This window comes from Phaseolus vulgaris, chromosome 8 (genome assembly GCF_051622355.1).
Source record: "Phaseolus vulgaris cultivar YP4 chromosome 8, ASM5162235v1, whole genome shotgun sequence".
Lineage (NCBI taxonomy): Eukaryota > Viridiplantae > Streptophyta > Magnoliopsida > Fabales > Fabaceae > Phaseolus > Phaseolus vulgaris.
In genome coordinates, this window is record NC_143505.1 from 51,077,653 (window position 1) to 51,099,165 (window position 21,513).

General features: G+C 31.8%; 1 protein-coding gene across 1 annotated transcript; it reads left to right on the top strand.

The window, feature by feature from the left end:
• Positions 1-15,870: 15,870 nt before the first annotated feature.
• On the top strand, positions 15,871-20,439 carry LOC137823637 (VIN3-like protein 2). Its single transcript, XM_068628849.1, has 4 exons — positions 15,871-16,214; positions 17,529-18,174; positions 18,436-18,755; positions 19,355-20,439. Exons 1-4 carry the CDS (start codon positions 16,157-16,159, stop codon positions 20,191-20,193), a joined length of 1,863 nt encoding a protein of 620 aa, XP_068484950.1. The 5' UTR covers positions 15,871-16,156; the 3' UTR covers positions 20,194-20,439.
• Positions 20,440-21,513: the final 1,074 nt, after the last annotated feature.

Consider the following 21,513-nt stretch of genomic DNA (forward strand, 5'->3'; position numbering starts at 1 on the left):
ACAATAACAGAGGAAGAATTCTAGGGAAAAGCACTGTAGGTGATAAAACTACATTTCTAATTAATGAAGTGTTTTTTGTAGAAGGATTAAAGCACAACCTCCTAAGTATAAGTCAGTTGTGTGACAGGGGTTATCAAAACATCTTCAAACACAATACATATGAAATCAGCTTGCTTAACACACAAGGAGTATTGTTGATTAGTAAAAAAAATAAAAAATGCTTACTTGCTTGACATTTCTTTTTCTACATCTGATATAGATTGTCTCTTAACCAAACATGAAGAAATTATGATTATGGCATAGGAGGATAACTCACATACAAATGCATCATTTAAAAAAGTTAATTTCAAAGGAACTAGTTGATGGTCTGCCTAAACTCAAGTTTGAGAAAGACCATATATGTGAAGCATTTCAAAAGGAAAAACAAGTTAAAAATTCTTTTAAACAAAAAATATTGTTTCAACAACTAGACCCCTTGAGCTGCTTCACATGGATTTATTTGGTCCTTCAAAAACCATGAGTCTTGGTGAAAATTACTATGCTCTTGTAATTGTTGATGATTTCTCAATGTTTGCATGAACTTTATTTCTCGAATCCAAGAGTGATACATTCTCTACATTAAAAAAGTTTGCCAAGATGTTACAAAATAAAAGTTGCAGACATATGTTCCATCCACAATGACCATGGTGGAGAATTTCAAAATGAAAAGTTTAGTTGTTTTTGTGAAAAACTAGGTATTCTTCACAAACTCCTCAACAAAATGGGGTAGTTGAAAGGAAAAACATATCTCTTGAGGAACTTGCTAGAACTATTTTAAGTGAATCTTCATTACCAAAGTAGTTTTGGGCTGATGTTGTTAGCACAACTTGTTATGTAATGAATAGAGCCCTCATTAGACCTATTTTGAAGAAAACCCCTTATGAATTATACAATGGAAGAAAACCCAACATTGATCACTTAAGGGTGTTTGACTGCAAATGTTTTGTTTTAAATAATGGAAAGGAAAACCTTGGTAAGTTAGATGAAAAAGCTGGCAATGGTATCTTTCTTGATTATTCTTTAAGTAGTCATGCATATAGAGTCTATAATTAAAAGATCAATGACTGTTGAAGAATATGTTTATGTTTTATTTTATGAGATTAACCATACAGAACAGGATTCTTTAAAGAAATCTGCATAAGAAAATTATCAAAACATCATTATACAAAAACTAAATCTCAGTCCAAAAAAATAACTGGATGAATCTCTGGATCCACCAACTGAAGTTGAGAGCCAGTCTGAACTTCCACAGAATAGAGAACACCAAAAGGCCTCTCTCTGAACAACATCATTGGGCAAATAGACAAGGGAGTCTCTACTCGAAATTCTCTTAATATTTTCTGTAAACACATGGATTTTGTTTCTCAAATAGAACCTAAAACCATATATAAAGCTCTTAATGATGTAAACTGGTTTGTTGCCATGCATGATGAATTAAATCATTTTACTCGTAATGACGTGACATTTCTTGTACCTAAATCTAACAATATGAATGTGATTGGAACAAAATGGGTGTTTAAAAATAAATTATATGAATATGGTATGATTACTATAAACAAAGTTAAACTATTTGCTAAGGGCTATAATAAAAAAGAAGGCATAGATTATGATGAAACTTGTGCACTTATTTCTAGACTAGAAGTTGTAAGATTATTGTTTGTCTTTGCTTGTATGAGTGGCTTCAAACTCTTTCAGATGGATATGAAAATTGCATTTCTCAATGGATTTATAAATGAAGAAGTCTACGTTTCTCAACCTCCTGACTTTGAAGATCACAAATATCTTGAACATGTTTTCAAGTTGAAAAGACTCTATGGATTGAAGCAGGCTCATTGACAATGGTATGAAAGGCTTAGCAATTTTCTCTTATCTCATGACTATGAGATAGGAAAATTGATAAGATTCTTTTTATTAAAAAGTCTAAATCTAGTATCATTTTAGTTCAAATCTATGTTGATGATATTATATTTGGAGCTACTAATGACAGTCTTTGTGAAGATTTTGTAGCAACTATGCAGGGAAAAATTGAGATGTTTATGATGGGAGAATTATCCTTCTTCCTTGGAATGCAAGTTAAGCAATTAAAGAATGGTTTTTTTCTAATTCAAACTAAATACTGCAAGGAGATTCTAAAAAAGTTTGATATGGAGAACTGCAAAGAAGCTTCCATTCATATGTCAAAAAGTTGTTACATGGATGCTGACTTAGTTGGAAAATCAGTTAATTAAACCAAATTCATAGGGTTAATTGGATCTCTGCTTTACCTCACTGCAAGAAGACCTGATATCATGTTTATGCTTGTGTGCAAGATTTCAGTCCAATCCCAAAGAATCACATTTTACAGCTGCTAAGAGAAATTTGAAATATCTCAAAGGAACAACCTATGTTGGTCTATGGTATCCCTCTAACTCTCATATAAATATCATTGGATATTCTGATTCAGATTTTGTAGGATGCAAACTAGATAGGAAGAGTACAAGTGATACATATCATTTTCTCGGTTTCAACCTTATATCTTGGCATGGCAAGAAAGAGGCATGTATAGCTCTTTCCATTGTAGAGGCTAAGTATATTATTGTTGGCAGCTGTTGTGCTAAAATTTTATGGATTAAACAACAACTTGAAGACTTTGGATTAAAGCTAAGTAATATGCCTTTATTATGTGACAATACCAATGCAATTAATCTTACTAAGAATCAAATACAACTCTTAAGGAAAAAACACATTGATATCAGACATCATTTCATTCGGGATCATGTAACTAATGGTGATTGTGAAATTTAGTTTGTTGAAACAGAAAAAAATAATGGCTGATATTTTTACAAAAACTTTGTCCAGAGACAGATTTAATCTCTTACGAAATGAATTGGGTATACTTGATTATAGAAATTTATCTTAAAATTGAAAATTCACTCTATTTCTTACTACTGTCTTTTTTAATTTGTTAAAAATCTATTTCAATGAGTTGTTTTCACTAAAGTTTCAACTCTTGTGTAATTGTCATCTATGATTACGTGTCTAAATGATTATCTGCTTTGAATTGCTTTATCTGGTCAAACAGGAAATATCTGTGGCAATAAATATGTTGTTTTCCAATAAACACTTATTGATTTTTACAAAAATTGTGTTGAATACCTTTAATTGCAAAAAAAGGTCAGTCAAATCAGTTTTAAATTTTAAAACTGACATTTAAAAATTCCTAAAACTATTGCACGTTGGACTCTGATGAAATTGCTCACCTAACTCTCGTTATTGTCCCTGAATTGTGCATATATTGTGTTTGTTTCCAATAAATCAAACATAGTGATGATTATTTTACGGCAAGTGCACCGTGTCAGAAGTAATAAATATGTCTCTAAGGACGGATATCGAACCCACAAGGAACAGTTAAATTCTTAAGTATAATATTCACTAAATAGAAAACAATGTGTAAAAGTTTGTTAGAAAAGGTTGTTGTGATTCAATTAGAAAAATTGGGATTGGGGTTCATCCTTCTCACTCGTCTATATTTTTACAAAAGATTATAATAATGTATGGGATGATCATTTGTCTATAATTTAGCAGTTTAGAGAAGTTGTCCAACACACCCCTATCTACCCCTATAACCACTACAAGAAAATTTGGTATTACATATAGCACAAATTCGTATGTAAGACAATAAATTTGTATGTAAAACATAGTTACATACAAATTACATACAGACAAAAATTCATATGTAAAACTGTCGTAAGTAACTGTTACATACAGATTTGGGATTCGTAGGTACGGATATATCTGTATGTAACTGTGTGTAGGTTTACATACGGATATATTCGTATATAACTATAATTCTCTTTTTTATATTTAAAAGCACTGAAAGTTGGTCCTTCAAGTGATACATGTGCAGACAAATACTATATAAGCATGATAACACAAAAACCAATCCCTACCTATCAATATATGTCATATATATGAAATTTTATGTACTCAAGAAAAACAAAGGAAAAGGTAGTAGATATACAAAAATTCTATGTGACCAAAACATGAAAATACAGCAACATAAAAATCCATGCCAAAATGTGTCTTCCTTTTAAAAGGACAATGACAACACAAATGTCTCGGTTACATCATGAAATACAAACAAATCACCAAATATCGAATCACATATACTTGTCATTCTTGGTGACTCCATATATCTAATTATTACAAAAGTAGAAGTGGAACAAGCCAAACCCAAACCAGAGCCCAGTTTAATTCATTATCCACCATAACATGTGTTCAAAATATATAATAATCAAAATCTTATTGTGATAGCTCTTTAAAGAGAAATGATATTTTCCTTAACAACTTAAATTCGACTCAGTTAATAATATCTACAATATATATAGTATATTAAAAACATTTTAATTGATTCTCCTATCATATATTTATTATTAAAGATATCAAATTTATTGTATTGATTTCATATTCTCAATATAAAAAAAGAATTTGTGTTTTGCAAAAACAAAGTTTCATTTCAATAACTTTGTCTTCCCTATAGTTTAACCATGTCTATTTAAAAATTAGAAATAAAACATACAAAACAGAAAAATCAAGAAAGCATGTAATAGAAATTGTTACAAATATGAAAAGTTTTAGTTACTAAGAACCTGCGTTGAAAGAAATTTATAAAAACTAATTGATCCATGATTCTTAAAAAGATAAAATTCTTGAAACTTTCACTTGACCAGAACTCTTGGATCTTCCACAGCCTATAGGCTATAACCCATTTCAAATTCGTACTCACTATTCAGCCATCATTTCCAATGACATTCTAATTGAAGTAAGCAGGAAAAATCAGGAATACAAGTCCAGTCTAAATAAATAAATAAAAAACCTTTTAAGAATTCATTCGTACCCAAAAAGAGTATGTATAAATATAACCATTTTTCTGACTTTAATTTGTTGACTGATAAGTGCCCAATTTCAGCAATATTTCATATTAAAATATAGGCACTTATGAGTATTAATAGCTAAAATAAGTATAACATAAACCCTAATTATGAATTTATACCTTTTTACATATTTTATTATTTTAATTTGAATAGGAACAATTTATTCCCGAAATTGTGTTAATTTCAAGATTCTAAGGAAGAATGGAGATAATTGGGAAAATGAAAAATATATAAAGCTAAAAAGAGAAAGTTGGAATGCTTCAACACTCACCAAAGCTGCCCAAATTCACAAAAAGCCAAGATGCCACTAATGGATCTCGCTCAAACGAGTAGAATCTCGCCCAAGTGAGTAGAATCTCGCTTGAGCGAGATAACGCTAGTAACGTTGGGCCTTTTTACGTCTTACTCACCCAAGCAAGCCCATTAGCGTCCAAGTGAGAAGTCAATTAAGCCCAAGCAAAATAGGTTAAATAGGAGGCTTGAGACAGAACCCTAGTGTGCATGATTGAGGGGAAACCACCATTGCATGACTTATAACCCAGTTGGGGGAATAGGAGGTGTGAGAAACATTAGAGGATGAAGTCATCAAGGAGAAACATCTTGGATCTTCTTTTCACGCTTTCCTTGTGTGTAATAGTCATCATAAGTGGCTAATTCTACCCTTTGGGATTGAGAGTAATTTGTTCAAACTCTTATGTATTAAGGTGATATCTGAATATAATATTTTGTTCTTGATTATTATTGGTATTATTGTTTTGCTTCTAATTCTTGATCTAAAATCTTAAATTTGACTGGAAAGTAGTTTTAGGGTTCTTACCTAATCAATAATGCTTAACATATTTGAGTGTTAGGAATAGACTTGAAATGTTAATTGTCATCCACGTCTGATTTTAATAATAAGTTGTTTTTATAAATATGCAAGAAATCGATATTTATGAAGCATCTTAATAATTCCATACAAGTGGAAGCATTCATTGGTCTATTAACCATATAAGTACAACCATTAGAGAAAATGATGTCTTATTTCAATATGCTTGGTTCTTGAATGCATAATGGGATTTTTTGTCACGTTGATGGCACTAGTATTGTCACACAAAATAGGTATTTTATTTAACAAGATACCAAAATCATTTAGCTGTTACCTTAACCATAAAGTTTGAGCACAACAACTCACCGCTGCAATATATTCTGCTTCAGCAGTAGAGAGAGCAACACATGCTTGCTTTTTGCATTGACAAGGGATTAAGCTTGATCCAAGGAAGTGGCAAGTGTCGCTAGTACTTTTTCTATCAATCTTGCAGCCTGTAAAATCTGAATCAGAGTAACTAGTTAGACTTAGTGAAACATTACCTGGATACCATAAGCCAACATCTTTGGTTCCTTGTAGATATTTCAGAATTCTTTTGGTTGCATTGAAGTGTGATTCTTTTGGGGCAGATTGAAAGCGAGCATACATGCACATAGCAAACATTATGTCAGGTTTACTTGCATTAAGATACAATAAAGAACCAATTAGCCATTTGTACTTAGTCTCATCAACAGGATTTCCAGCAACATCATGATCAAGATGGCAGCTAGTTGAGAATGGTGTGCTGATAAATTTGCACTTGTCCATTCCAAATTTTCTTCGCAAGTCCTTGCGATACTTGGCCTGGTTTAAGAATATACCATCTTTGAGTTGTTTGACCTGCAGACCTAGAAAGTAATTCAGTTCACCCATCATAGACATTTCGAACTCACTCTTCATAATTTCCACAAATGTCTCACACAGTCTTCATTGGTTGATCCGAATATAATTTCATCCACATATACTTGAACCAGAATTATGTCTTCTTCTTTTATCTTGATGAACAATGTCTTGTCAGATGTGCTTCTGTCATATCCTTGTGAGGTCAAAAAAACACTCAACCTTTCATACCATTGTCTAGGGGCTTGCTTAAGTCCATAGAGTGCTTTCTTAAACTTGAATACATGTTCTGGATGTTGATGGTCTTCAAATCCTGGGGGTTGTGAAACAAACACTTCTGCATTGATATATCCATTTAAGAAGGCACTTTTCACATCCATTTGGAATAGTTTGAATCCTTTTATACATGAGAAAGCTAGGAGAAGTCTAACAGCCTCTAGTCTTGCCACCAGTGCATAAGTTTCATCATAATTTATTCCTTCTTCTTGGTTATATCCCTTAGCTACAAGTCTAGCTTTGTTCCTGGTGATCACTCCCTGCTCATCCATCTTATTTTTGTACACCCACTTTGTTCCAATTATGTTCATTTCAGGTGTTCTTGGAACAAGTGACCATACTTCATTCAGGGCAAACTGATTCAGCTCTTCCTGCATAGCCAATATCCAGTTGTTGTCTCGTAAAGCTTCTTCCAGATTTTTAGGCTCCACTTGTGAAACAAAAGCCATTGTCTCACATAAATTATTTAGAGACTTCCTAGTTGAAAGTCCTTTTTCAATATTTCCAATGACATTGTCAAGTGTGAGATCTCTTTGGAGTCTTCTGTTCTTTTGGTAAATCTGCAAAAACAACAGATTCTTTGACAGCGTGTGAATCATTTGCATCTATATCAATCAAATCATTTTTAAGCAGAACAGTTCTTAAATCATCACATTCCAATTCATTTGAAACTGGTTTTGGCATGTAATTATCAAATTCATCAAACACTACATGCATCGATTCTTCCACAGTTAGCAACCTTTTATCGAAAACCCAATAAGCATGTCCATTCAAAGCATAGCCAATATGAATTCCTTCATCAGATTTTGCATCAAACTTACCCAAATTATCTTTTCCATTATTCAAAATAAAACCCTTACATCCAAACACTCTAAGATGACTTACATGAGGTTTTCTTCCCTTATACAACTCATATGGTGTTTTCTTAAGGATAGGCCTAATTAATGTTCTATTTAGCACATACGCAGCAGTATAAACTGCATCTGTCCAGAAGTATTTAGGTAACTTAGATTCATTCAACATAGTCCTAGCAAGTTCTTCTAGTGATCTATTTTTCCTCTTAACTACACCATTTTGTTGGGGAGTCCTAGGGGCTGAAAAACTAAGTGATATCCCATGTTTTTCACAAAACCTATCAAACTTGGCATTTTGAAACTCTCCCCCATGATCACTATGAATAGATTTTACACTACATCCATTTTCATTTTGCAGAACTTTTGCCAATTTCTTAAAAGTCTTAAAAGCATCATTTTTGTAAGCAAGAAAGAGAGTCCATGTATATCTAGAATAATCATCAACAATAACCAATGCATAGAAATTTCCTACCAGACTAGCAATTCTATAAGGTCCAAACAGATCCATATGCAGCACATCCAAGTGTTTCTTAATAGAAATCATGTCCTTTGATTTAAAAGATGTTCTTGTTTGTTTACCTTTTACACATGCATCACATAGTCTATTATCCTGAATTATATTAGCCAAATTGGAAACAAGATCCTTGGATTTCAATTTATTCAAATGATTTGTATGAATGTGAGCTAACCTTCTATGCCACCACCAAGACTCATCACTTTTTGACAAAAGGCATTCATTTTCATAATCATTTTCCAAGATATCCAAGAGATATATATTGTTTACTCGTTTACCTGTAAACAATACCTTACCAAAAGAGTCATGTGATATTGTGCACCCATTTGCTTTGAAATTTACCTTGTACCCTTTCTCACATAATTGGCTGATACTTAGGAGGTTGTGTCTTAGTCCTTCCACATATAAAACATTTTCAATTGTGGTTGAACTTCCAATTCCAACATTTCCTCTCCCTAGGATTCTTCCACGGTTATTATCTCCATAAGTGACATGCCCCTCTGCCTTGAGTTTTAAACTAGTAAACTGAGTTAGGTCTCCATTCATATGCTTTGAGCATCCACTGTCCAAATACCACAGGTTTTTCTTGCTGTTTTTCTACAAAACAAAAAAAATAATACACATGGTACCCTTCTTAGTCTAGGGTCCAGCAGCGATTAATACCTTTCCTTTGGAAGCCATTTAGCCATGCTTTTATGAACAAGGTATTTTCTAGCAATGCATGTTCTAGAATTATGTCTAGATTTCATACAATAAAAACAAGAAACGGGATGTACCTTCTTAACACTGTTGAAAGAGAAAAGAACTTGTTTTTTTATGGAACAAAGAAAACTGGACAGCTTTTTAACATTGTTTTTCTTTCCATGATTATAACCAATTTCATTTTTGTTAAAAACAACATTTTGTGACCCTAAAAGAGTCTCAAGATTATCCTTCCCTTAGTGAAATTAGATAGAGTTTTCAACAAATACTCAACTTGTTTTTTCAGCTTTTTACAGTTTTCACAAGTCTTTATAGAAGCATGCAAACATGTCAATTCAAGACTTACAAGATCAGTTTTAATTTTATGCAATTCTTCCTCAAGATTTTACCTTAGGTGCAAGAATATTATTTACATTTTTACAGTTTACTACATATAACAACAAGCCTGTTTGCCTCATCATGTGTTTCTTTGAAAGCAATTAACAATTGATCATAATTGTCAGACTCCATAGACAAATCACTAACCGAATCAGATATTGATCCTTCATCTTTCATCATGAAACACAAGTTTGTTTCTTCATTTTCTGTTGAGGAGCTTCTTGTTGAAGAAACTTTATTCTCTTCCCAAGAGATATAGGCTCTTTTACGCTTACTCCTTCCAACCTTCTTGCTGGTTGGTTTTTCTTTTGTTTGATTGTTTGGACAATCAATCTTTATGTGACCTATTCTACCACAACCAAAACAAGTGTAGTTAGAGGAATTAGATTCATTTGGTTTAGGATACCTCTTCTTTTGTTGAGTCCTATCTCTGCCTTTCTTCTTCAGAAATTTGCTGAACTTTCTTGTGAGTAGACTCAATGTTTCATCATGTTCAGCATTATTTGCTTCCTCATTATTATCATTATGTACACTTGTTTTCAAGGCAAGTCCTTTAGTTTTCCTTTCCATTGTCTCTTGCTCTTTCCGTCTTTTGAGCTCTAGCTCATGCTGCATTAATTTTTCAAACAGTGCAGCAGTTGACAACTTAGATAGATCTCTGCTTTCTAAAATTGCAGTAACTTTGGGTTGCCAACTCCTATCAAGGCACTTCAGCACTTTTATAGAGTTCTTATTTGTCAAAAACCTTTCCAAGTCTAATAAGATGGTTTACAATGTGGGTAAACCGCTTATGTACATCAACAATATTTTCTTCAGGTTGCATTATGAAAAGCTCATATTCTTGGATGAGTGAATATTTCCTTGCTCTCTTCACATCATTCGTGCCTTCGCGTGTTACTTCCAAAACTTCCCACATTTCCTTAGCTGATTGCACTGAGATATTCTGAAGACTTCATCCATTGTCAATGCAGAAGTTATGATGTTCTTAGCTGCTGAGTCATATTTAGCCTTTATTCTTTCACTTTCACTCCATTCAGACCATGGTTTCCTCATTGTTTCTTCTTTGACAACCTGCATAAGCACAAAAGGTTCATGGACCACAACATCCCAAATACCAAAGTCAATAGATTCCATGAAAATTTTCATTCTTATTTTCCAGAATGCATAATTTATTCCACTAAACATAGGGGGTCTATTAATAAACGAACCCTCAGCAAAAAGCACTTTAAACTCAGACATATTGCACACAAACTTGAGTAAAATACAAGTCCTAGCTCTGATACCAATTGTTGGGTTTATTAGTGTCTAAGTTCAAGAGGGGGTGAATTGAGCTTATAAAATTTTCAAACAGATTCGGGTTTTTAACAATACAAAGCAAAAGAATCGATTTATTTGGGAAAGAACAGATTTATTTTTCTGCTTAGTTTATCAAGACAGTGTTTCAGTTATATGCCTTCCAGATATTAAGAGAATTAAGCAGCAAGCAATGTATCACATTAATATCCAAAGATGAAAACTAAGAGTTGAATAAAGAAACAATCTTTGAATATTAAACCACATACTTGAATAGAATGTGGCACTTGATTGACTTTGTTTTAACAGAGATATTTACTTCTAATACAACCAAATCAGACACTCAATTAACTACAAGTTATTTAGATGAGTTTTTCAGAATATAAAGAATAGTATGAGCAGACCCAGAAAGAACAAATTTAATTTTAATTGAACAGGTTTATTTTCTGGCAAATCAACACAAGAAACCGTAAATGAGTGCAAAGATTAAGAGAGATTGAACACCACCGTTTATACTGGTTCACTCAAATGAGCTACATCTAGTCTCACCTTACCCAAGGTGAAATCCACTAAAAAAAAGTACAAATCGATTACACAACCTTAAGTTCTTGAACCCTATAAGAACAAGGCATACCTAGCTGAAAAATACTATTTCAGCACTACCAACACTTCAAGAAACACTATCAAGAAGTGTCTTACAATCACTATTACAAATCCAAGAATGATGAAATTCAATACACCTGGAAAGAGAATGCATAATTCTGAAAAGACCAGTAGAACAGATTGCAATACTCATGTGACAGCACCTCCTACCAAGCTTAGGACACACAAGAACAAGCATAGCTTTATTTCTTTTGAAAACTCTTTCAAGAACACGTGCAAATCCTTTTCAACTCACTGAAAACTTTTAATATTTGTTTAAAACTTGATTTCTCTACAAATTTTCAAGTGAGATATGTCTCTCTTTATATAAGAAATGATTTATTATAGACTTTCAAAAAATAGTTTAAAAAGTTGTTATAAAATGAACAGATTTATTTTCACAAAAGGCAAAGAGAGATTTCCAACTGTTGTAGCTCAGTATTTTTATAGCATAAGAGATTGAGTTAAGCTTCTTGGTGCAAAAACAAAGTTATTAAAAAAACTATAAAAACAAGGCACCAGTTTAAAAAAAAAATCTATTCTTTTAAGGAAAACCAGATTCATTTTTTGTGCAGTAAAGCACATTTTGAGAAAAAACATGAGAAAAACATTAAGAAAACATTGTGTTTGATCTTATCACCTTGATTAAGGTTATGAGGTGGGTCACGATGTAAAAAGCTACCTAAACACACTCTAACCTATATACCAGACCATCCAAATACAATTTTACAAGCTTCAAAGCAAGGCACACACTTTGCCACATCAAACACATATATTGTCTTCAAGGAGCATCATCCATCTTCAACAAGAGGTACTCCAACATGCCTCCTAATAGACTCAGCCGCAACACTTAAAGCAGAAAAATACACCATATATGGTAGCTAAAAACCCAACAGAAAACCAGTAACAACATTATAAACAGAGAAAATGAGATCGGGACTACACCTTCACATGACCAATTTTGCATCCGTAGTCAAAAAACCTATACCCTTTATGTTGTCAATTGCATTCTCCTCACCGTGTTGTCTCAAATATAACCACATTTTTATATAAAACCAGAATTCATTTGGGACAAAATAAGTACAAAAAATGAGAACATAACTAAATACATCCTTTAACAAAAGTCAATCATATAAAAGGGAATAGTACAAAGACCTTGTCCCAATATAAATCATAGACAGTACCAACCAAGTCCCAAGCAAAATAAAACACCCACATGAATTAAAAGAAAGAATGCAGGTGCAGAACAAAACCTACAACAAAAATTAGGTGCAGTTATGTGATTATACCTTGTCTCCCCTTCACTACCTCATGCCACGACCAAGCCCTTGCAAGATTCCAAACTCTGTGCACAACAAGAAATTGGTGAAAGGAGAAATTTACCGTAAATGCTAGAAGGAAACAAGAAATACAACAACAAACCAACCATAGAAGAAGAACTTGAACCCACGAGAAAAAGAAGGAAAAACAACCTACGAATTTGAAAGCATATGAAGACACCAACATAAAAGAAGAGCTACCGAATTTAAAGAAAGGGAAATGGAAATGAAGCAAAATCTTACCGAACTCAAACTGCAACACGCCTCATCTTAAGCAACCTAGGTTTTCAAAAGAATGAAGGGAATGCACTAAGAATTATGAGCGCACATACAAAACCACACATCAGATTTTAAAAATAAATTATGTTTTTTAATACTTTACAAACTAAAACAAATTGTGCCTAGCGCTCCACTCTTACATACGAATTTTTTATATGATTTTTTTACAAAAATTATATATTGTTATATAAAAAAAAAATCCTATGTAACAGAAATTTACATATAAATATAATTCTATGTAAAGTATTTATTGTATTACATATATATTTATATCTAGATTTATATTCGTATGTAATTATTGAACAAATTTATTGTAATAAACACCTATCATTAATTTATGAAAGTTGACTCTTATCCTTATACTACCTCAAACCATCTAAAAATACCTTTCAAAGTAAAAACACTAGCTTCACATACAAATAACGTACCAAACTATAGAATATTTACTATCTAAACTAACCCATCCTCCAATAGAATATTAATTCTATAAGAACAATGTTGTAAAGGGTTTAGAATAATTTTATTTATTTTAATGTAACGTGGAATAATTAATATACTATCATAAAAACTTTACGAATATTTGTCCACCTTATATTAAAATACCATTACAAAAGTTTAATATATAATTTGGAAAGAAAAAACAGATAGAAATATGTTAATTAAAGAAAAAAAAATGGTGCGAAAATAAACACAAAATTGATAATGGAGATATCGAAGAAGATTTTGCAAAGCCTAAACCCTAAAAAGAAATGAGTTGCAGAAGACTTCCTTTTGAGGGAAACAAGAAGAATGAATCTGTGAGAAAGAAGCATGGAAATGAGTTTTTGTGTGTAAGTTGTCTCATGCGTTAGGTGTGGAAACTACTCACAATAAATAAAGAATGTCACATTTTCCATTAATATGCCAAACTCTACTTGCATGTTAAACCTAATCACACTTCTTTTGTTATTCTTCTTCTTTGATGACCTTCACCATGCTAGCAACTTATTAGTCACACTTCAAATATTACATTAAGTTCAACTTTTTAAAAACTTTCAATCAATTAAATACCACTTAGATTTTAGAATATACTTTTAAAATATCTATAGATATCAACAATATTATCTTATATAAGAATTTTTAACTTAGGCAATAATATTAATGAATTTTTTTAAGTCACAGCATTTTTTTGTTGAAGGATAAAATTATAAATGTTAAAAGGAGGAGTTAACATATATGTTAATCTTTATTTTACTTTGCCTAAAAAATTATTAGGGTAATTTATTTGAATTTGTTTTGATAAAGATATGATAACACATAAAATAAAATTAGATTAATCCAAGTTTTTCTTTAGGTAGGAAAATGTAAAAAAAAAGTAGAAATTAATTATACGTATATAATGTTGCAAAAAATAAAAATAAAATGTTTTTTCATTATCATAATTTATATACGTGATTGTTAATCAATTCATAATCCATACGTAATTATGAGTGACTGTAATTTTTTTTTTTTTTGTATTATTGTTACCTAATAAATCTTTTTTCTTATTTTTTAATAAAAAATAATACTTTTTATTTCTTTTTATCTTTTCCTTTCTTCTTCTAGTTGCTATTTACTAAAGTATTTAACATAAATATATATCCAAAACTAATACTCAATATATTTAATTAAGTCAAAAAAAATTAAGAAATTATGATTACAATTTTAATAAATATATTTATTATATAATATCAATGTAAATTTAATAATTTTACAGATTTGGATGATATGATAGAAAGTAAAGAAGTGAAAATAAAAAATATATCTAATGAAAAAGATTGTTTGAATTGAGAAAAATAAATAGAGTTAAATAATTTTATTTATTATAATAAAAAATTGGGAAAAAAAACATCCAATAGTAGGTGTATATAACATTTCAAAACAACTTTCTTTTAATAATACAATCAATTTATATATATATATACACTAAGAGGAACACAAATTTACAAATACTAATAGAACACACAAGCGTATGAGTCCACCTTTTTTAAATATTTCTAAAATTTTGTTTACTATTTTTTTGAATATTTTAAAAATTTGTTGTATTCTCATTATTATAAATATTAAGTTATAAATTTATAATAATTATATATAACATAAATTTACAAATATCACTATAAATTTTATTATATATAAAATAGAGTCTCATATTTGAAAAAAAAATATTATTAGAATAATTATTGAAATAAAGATATTATTAAATTATAACAATATTTTTATTAAAAATAATTATTTTTTTATTTTGTAGTATGTAATTTTTTTATTGTGTATTTTATTGGGAAAAATTATTTATATTTAAAAAATTAATTATTTAAAGAGTAAAATAGTAGGAAATGAGGTTTTTTTTCAAAATTTAAACTTTCTAAATTTTTAATTTAAAATAAATAATTATTATATTTATTATATTTTAGTATTATAAAGGATAAAATTGGAAACGAGAGAAAGCCTAAAGAAAAATGAAAGAAGAAAATCCCTTATATATGGTTATAGATATATAAGTCTTCCTTTTTTTACAATCTCTCATTGTCATAAATTAAGAGGTTTTCTTCTTTTTTTTCTTTTCATTATATCATTTATATTTATTCCCTCCTTTTCGTCTTAAAAAACAATTCTATATTGTGGAAAGTAAATAAAGGTTTAGAATAAAAATTGATTAACACTAACCTAAGTGTGAAATATGAAAAACATAACTTAGACCCATTATTAATATATTATATCATTTTTTAATTTTAATTCAATTTTATCACTAAGTTAGAAAATGAAAATGACCTATGATATGACAAATTTACGAATAACGTACGTTACATGAGATTTAATGTACAGGTTTAAACGGTAAATCATTCAATCTAAAAATTTGCTGAATTTATTAAGAAAATGTGAATATCAAATGAGATTTTAGTGATATGATATAGACAATGAAAGCTTGGTATAAAAATCATGTGTTAATTAATTAGTTGTAAGAACCCTAATCCACGAAAAACCCTTTTATTATTTCAATTTTTGGCACTTGTGTTTCCGAGTTTCCCTTTTCGGGAATTACGTTATACCAAATCACTCGTCACAGCATAAATTTTGTATCCTAGCATTGAATGCACAATTACATGCCACTCCTTCTATCTTTTTCTCTCACTCTCTTTCTCTCTCACTCTCACTCTCTTTCTCTCTCACACCAATACCAATAGATCACCAATGCCGCTACACAGTCTCAGATAAAACTGCAAATTCTTGTGTGAGTGAGAATCATGAGCGGAGAAGAGAGCAAGGGTTCTGCTTTTCTGGGAACCAACACCCCTTATTCAGGTTACTTTTCGCTCATCACTTTCTCTCTCCTGGTGTTTCACTATCTGGGGTTTTACGTTTTTTAGTATGTAAAAAAAAACCATGAACTTTAACGTTTTTTTACTTTGTTTTCTGTTGTATTTCCATTAAATAAATCGTGGGTGTTCTTCAGTTCACAATGTAGGTTATAAAAGTTTCATTTTTGGTCATTTGCATTATTGCTTTGGTGGTTTGTGTAGCTGGGTGCTTTTACAAACCTGTTTTCATCAAACAACTGTTGGAAAAATGGGAAATTTGTAAAGCTAAATGGTTTTTCTTTGAAGCCACACTTGGCTAGTTATATAAAAATTAAATTTTTTTTCTACTTTCCTCATTTTTTTTCTACTTTCCTCATTTTTTTTAATGTTTTCCCTAAAAGCAGTTCTGGGCTATGTGGATAAATCCCTTAAATCCCGTAGGTGGTTGTACAAGTGTATCATACAGATTTTCTCCCTAGGTTGAGACATCTCTTTTCATTATGTATATATGCATGTCCCAGGTTGTGCCTCTAGTGAATCTCTCTGATCACGGATTACCAATTTCTCCACTGAATAGTTCGGTTGCTAGCTCCAAGTTTTACTGATATTATCTGACGATTTTGTAACTTTAATTTCAATCGTTGAATTGTTAATGCAGTTGATAGTTGTCCTGAGTCGTTTCAATCTTTTATCTTCGACAAGCTTTTCTTTTTATCAAAGGTAGACCATAGAAATATGGTTAATTGATTTGTGACTGTTGTTATTCCGAAGGCAAAATGTTGTTCGTTTTTATGCCTGCCACTTGTGTTGGCGCCCCGCTCATTACATTGACAAATTAGGAATGGGAAATGGAAGTGTGTTTAGCTGGGTGTGCTGTCCAATTCATAATAATGATAATAATAATAATGCAGCTGGAATTGAAGTGTACGAACTGTATTAGAGGTTAATGCAGATGAGAATTCAGTTTTTTAATATTCAGGATGCATGTTGATGGATCAATTACTACCAGGTTGTTGTTATTGTTGCATTATTTTGAGTTAATGTTTGGTTTGTAAAACTATATGTTAAACACACTATAATGGTTTATTTCTCTTCTGGCTTGCACCTTCTGCATATATTATTGTAGTCTTTTCTTTTTGTAAACGTATTAGATATTTTTGGCAGGTGATAAATATAGTGTTTAATTCACAAGAGGACAGTCATGCATATTGCAAATTTGTTAAATATATTTCCATACAAATCGTGTTGAACTTCATTTATCGGCAGAACTTTAGACACATAATGAAGTTCAAGCTAACAATGTTGTATTTCTCCACAGGTTTTCTTCTTGACCCTGCAAAATGGGGTGTGCTGAGTTTGCCTGAAAAACAAAGACTAGTCCATGAGATTGCTCGACAGTCAAAAGATGCCTCTAATTTGCTTCAGACATTTACACGCAGGGAACTTCTAGAAATAATCTGTGCTGAATTAGGCAAAGAGAGGAAGTACACAGGCTATACCAAGAGTCAAATGATAGAACATCTTCTGAAGATAATTTCTAAGAACTCTAACTTGCATGTCATCGGAAATATGCCTGCTCCTACCAGAAGTTGCATTGGATCTAAAAGGAAAAAGAAACCTGCATCTGAGGATTTACAACAAGCTCCTCTAGAGAACATTAAAGAGGAAATAGTAAAAACCTTTTTGTGTCAAAATGTTGCATGCAAAGCTACATTGAATCCAGAAGATTCTTTTTGCAAGAGATGTTCTTGTTGCATATGTCATTGCTATGATGATAACAAGGATCCTAGTTTGTGGTTGACCTGCAGCTCCGATCTTCCCAATGAAGAGTCATGTGGAATGTCCTGTCATTTGCAATGTGCTTTGAGTAATCAAATGTCTGGCATTTTGAAGGGTAGTTGTGGTATTAAGTTAGATGGAGCCTTCTGTTGTGTTTCTTGTGGAAAAAGTAATGAACTGATGAAGTAAGTTGGTTATATACATTTGTTATTCCCGCATTCAAAAGTACAATATGCATTAGATAATTATATGCATTCATTATTCGAATTTTTATCACTCACTCATAAACCCTATTAATAACTTGTCATCTGTTCACGTTATTGGGAAAACTGATTAACAAAAGAAATGTTATCACAAAGTTTCATATTAGTTGTCTGCTGCAGTGTAAGGTGGCTCTTGTAAGATACAGTTTTGATTTTTTTTTAATGGATGTTTGGATTTTACAGGACATGGAGAAAGCAATTATTGGTTGCCAGAGAAGCGAGAAGAATGGATATACTGTCTTTGCGAATATCCCTGGCTCACAGAATTCTTGTAGGAACAGAAATGTACAAGGAACTGCAAAAGATTGTAGAATCTGCTCTCAAATTACTGGAGAATGAAGTGGGATCACTTGATCATGTATATGCGAGGATGACACGGGGAATTGTAAGCAGGCTTTCGTGTGGTGCTGAGGTTCAGAGATTGTGCTCTACTGCAATTGAATGTTTTGATTCAAATTTTTCTGACCTTCTCTCTGTTTGTGTGGAAAAGAAAGATGCACCAAGTAAGCTTTTTATTGTATTTTTAATGGTCATTTTATTGAAAATGCCAGGCAGAACCAGAATCTTGATTTTCATGATAAAATACAGTAATCTTGAAATTTTGGTTCCAGAATAATATGACGACTCTCTCAATATGGAGGAATAAAGGGAAGAACTAAATAATTTTACATTTTCAGTTTCTCTTCAATATGGAGATTTCAGTGCTTTACACATTGGCAAGTCTCATTCCATGGTAGACAATGATTGAGATGAATGAGAATATGAAGTTGCATTTCTTCCATATGATCATATGTATATGACAGCATGAGAGATGATAAAATAAATCAATTGAACCATTAAACAATGTTGTTTTGGCTGATGCTTATTTCCGTTTCACCTTATTTTTCTGTAGAAAAAAAGAGGATACAATGAAAAGAATACTCTCCGGAGTGATTATTATATAGTCCTGTTTTTCATATGGCCCATAAACATTCCTCTGCATGCATTTTATAGGCGGGAGTATCATTACCTGAAAGCAGCACTGGCTTTTTTTCCTGCATTACTAAATTTTGCTTTAAGTTACCCACGCTGAATTGACTTTTCTTGTGACTTTATTGGGCAGCATGTTCAATTCGTTTTGAAGAGTGTCTTCCTACTTCAGTGGTTATCGTGCTCGAGTACAATGACAAACTTTTAAAGAACTTTCTAGGCTGCAGGCTTTGGCACCGAGTATCAACAACAGACTACCCTGAACAACCCACCTTCATTTTCTTGAGGCCAGAGAAAAGATTCAAGCTAGAAAACCTCCATCCTTCAACTGAGTACTTTTGCAAGGCTTCTCTGTTCAGCAGCACAGGGATTTTGGGTGCTGCAGAAGCTAAATGGGTGACCCAGTGTGAGCCCACCAATTCTGCAAAAGCTATAGCTTGTGGCGGAAATCGATTTCGATGGTCACCGCAGAGATCCTCAGGTACAGGAGTGGAAATGTGTGCACAGGACCATATAACCACAGAGTCTGCCAATTCTGACATGAAGTTATCATCTCGACAACATCCTGGGAAACCCATCATTTTGAATATCAGGGGCAGGTTTGAAGAGTTCCTCTCCAAGCCTCAGTCGCTAGAGCCTTTTTCATATAAAAATCTTGCTGCAGTTTCACCTTCCACACCTTCTAAATCTTATGAAATGAGGCAAATTCCTGGTTTGAATTCTAGAAAGCGGTCGAAGGAAAATGACTACGAGTATTCTGTGAGGGTGGTGAAATGGTTGGAGCATCTAGGCCACATAGATGAAATCTTCAGAGTAAGATTTCTGACTTGGTTCAGCCTTAAGGCTACTCAACAGGAGAGAAGGGTGGTTAGTGCTTTTGTTGATGCATTGATTGACGACCCAGCAAGCTTAGCAGACCAGCTCATACACACTTTCAGTGATGAAATATGTTGCGAGCAAAAACCCTTGTGAGGATGTGTTCTACACTAAATACTTCTGAGCACTGAAAGATTGGAAAGAAAGTTTGTTATGCTTTGTGGGAGTTATAGGGACAGTCCATGGATGAGGTTTTTTCAAGTCTTCATTTCTTCTTCCTGCAGGAAGTAGTTTAAGGTCTTTATACCATTTAGTTTCCATTACGTACTACTGCTCACTGGACTCATTGTTGGATTATATCACATATCCCCACAAAAGCGCTCTACCTTAAATTTCTCCTCACATTCTATTACTTATCTAACAATGGATATGACTTAGGGTGTGCTTGTTTTTCATTTTAGTCACATTCTAACTTACTTTCCAACACAAACCGTAAAAGGAACATAGACGATGGATTGGTGTTTAGTTGGAAGCAACTACAGAAGAAATACTCTAAAAAGAAAGTAGTAAGATCGTCAATAGTGAAATTGAGTGCGGTTTTAAATTATTATAACAAAATTTATACTAAATATAAAAATACTGGGAAAACAACGAAAAATCCAAAATTAAAGCAACTCGTAAATGTCAAGGTTTACCTACGCAATCCCTATTAATCTAAAGAAAAAAGACTTGTTAATGTAATAATAAGTAAAAAATTACGAAAATATGAGTAAAGGGAACATAAATTTGATAAGAAATTGGAGAGGTAAACCACTAAATCCAACAGAGTGGAACATTAAATTTTGACCAATACTGCATCCGTTAATAACGCTCCGCTATTTGGAAACCTTACTGCCCAAGCCATCTCGCCATGGCACACCTATTAACCTGTATGATTGTGTTTGATTAAAATTAAAATTCATTTACGATAACATGAACTTGGAACTACAGTGTTTTTATTTTTGTTTGCTATTCTCCGAATTCGTTCACTCACAGTTAAGTCATTACAAATGATTTTGCCTTATTTTTTTTCCGATATTGAAGGGTGGAAAAAATTGTATTCCCAAAAAAGATAACGTAAGAAATATTTTTTTCAACCACTTAAATTCTACTTTAACTCTTATTTTTCATTCTAATTATTTTAAATTTTATAAACATTCTTTAAAATGATAAAATATATGCTAACAATTTTTAAGAATACTCCCGAAAATAATATTCCTAATAATGATATCATTAAAAATGTAATTTATAAGGATTTCATCTTCTCTAAATATCAATACCTTGTAGTAGTAATACAAACAAGATTAACATGGGTAAAAAATTGTGAAAGACGCAAATGTGATGTTTGTGATGGTGAAAGTCTAATTTGAAAAACATTTCCATAATACCCTTAGCGGCCCATTAGATGCTCACTGCATCACAATATAGACAGGAATA

What these genes read in the sequence shown, in the direction of transcription:
- LOC137823637 (XM_068628849.1), top strand. Translation starts at nt 16,157, where the DNA reads ATGAGCGGAGAAGAGAGCAAGGGTTCTGCTTTTCTGGGAACCAACACC. An exon ending in AAAAGTAATGAACTGATGAA is followed by an intron (nt 18,175 to 18,435) that starts GTAAGTTGGTTA and finishes TGGATTTTACAG; the next exon opens with GACATGGAGAAAGCAATTAT. An exon ending in GGAAAAGAAAGATGCACCAA is followed by an intron (nt 18,756 to 19,354) that starts GTAAGCTTTTTA and finishes TTTATTGGGCAG; the next exon opens with CATGTTCAATTCGTTTTGAA.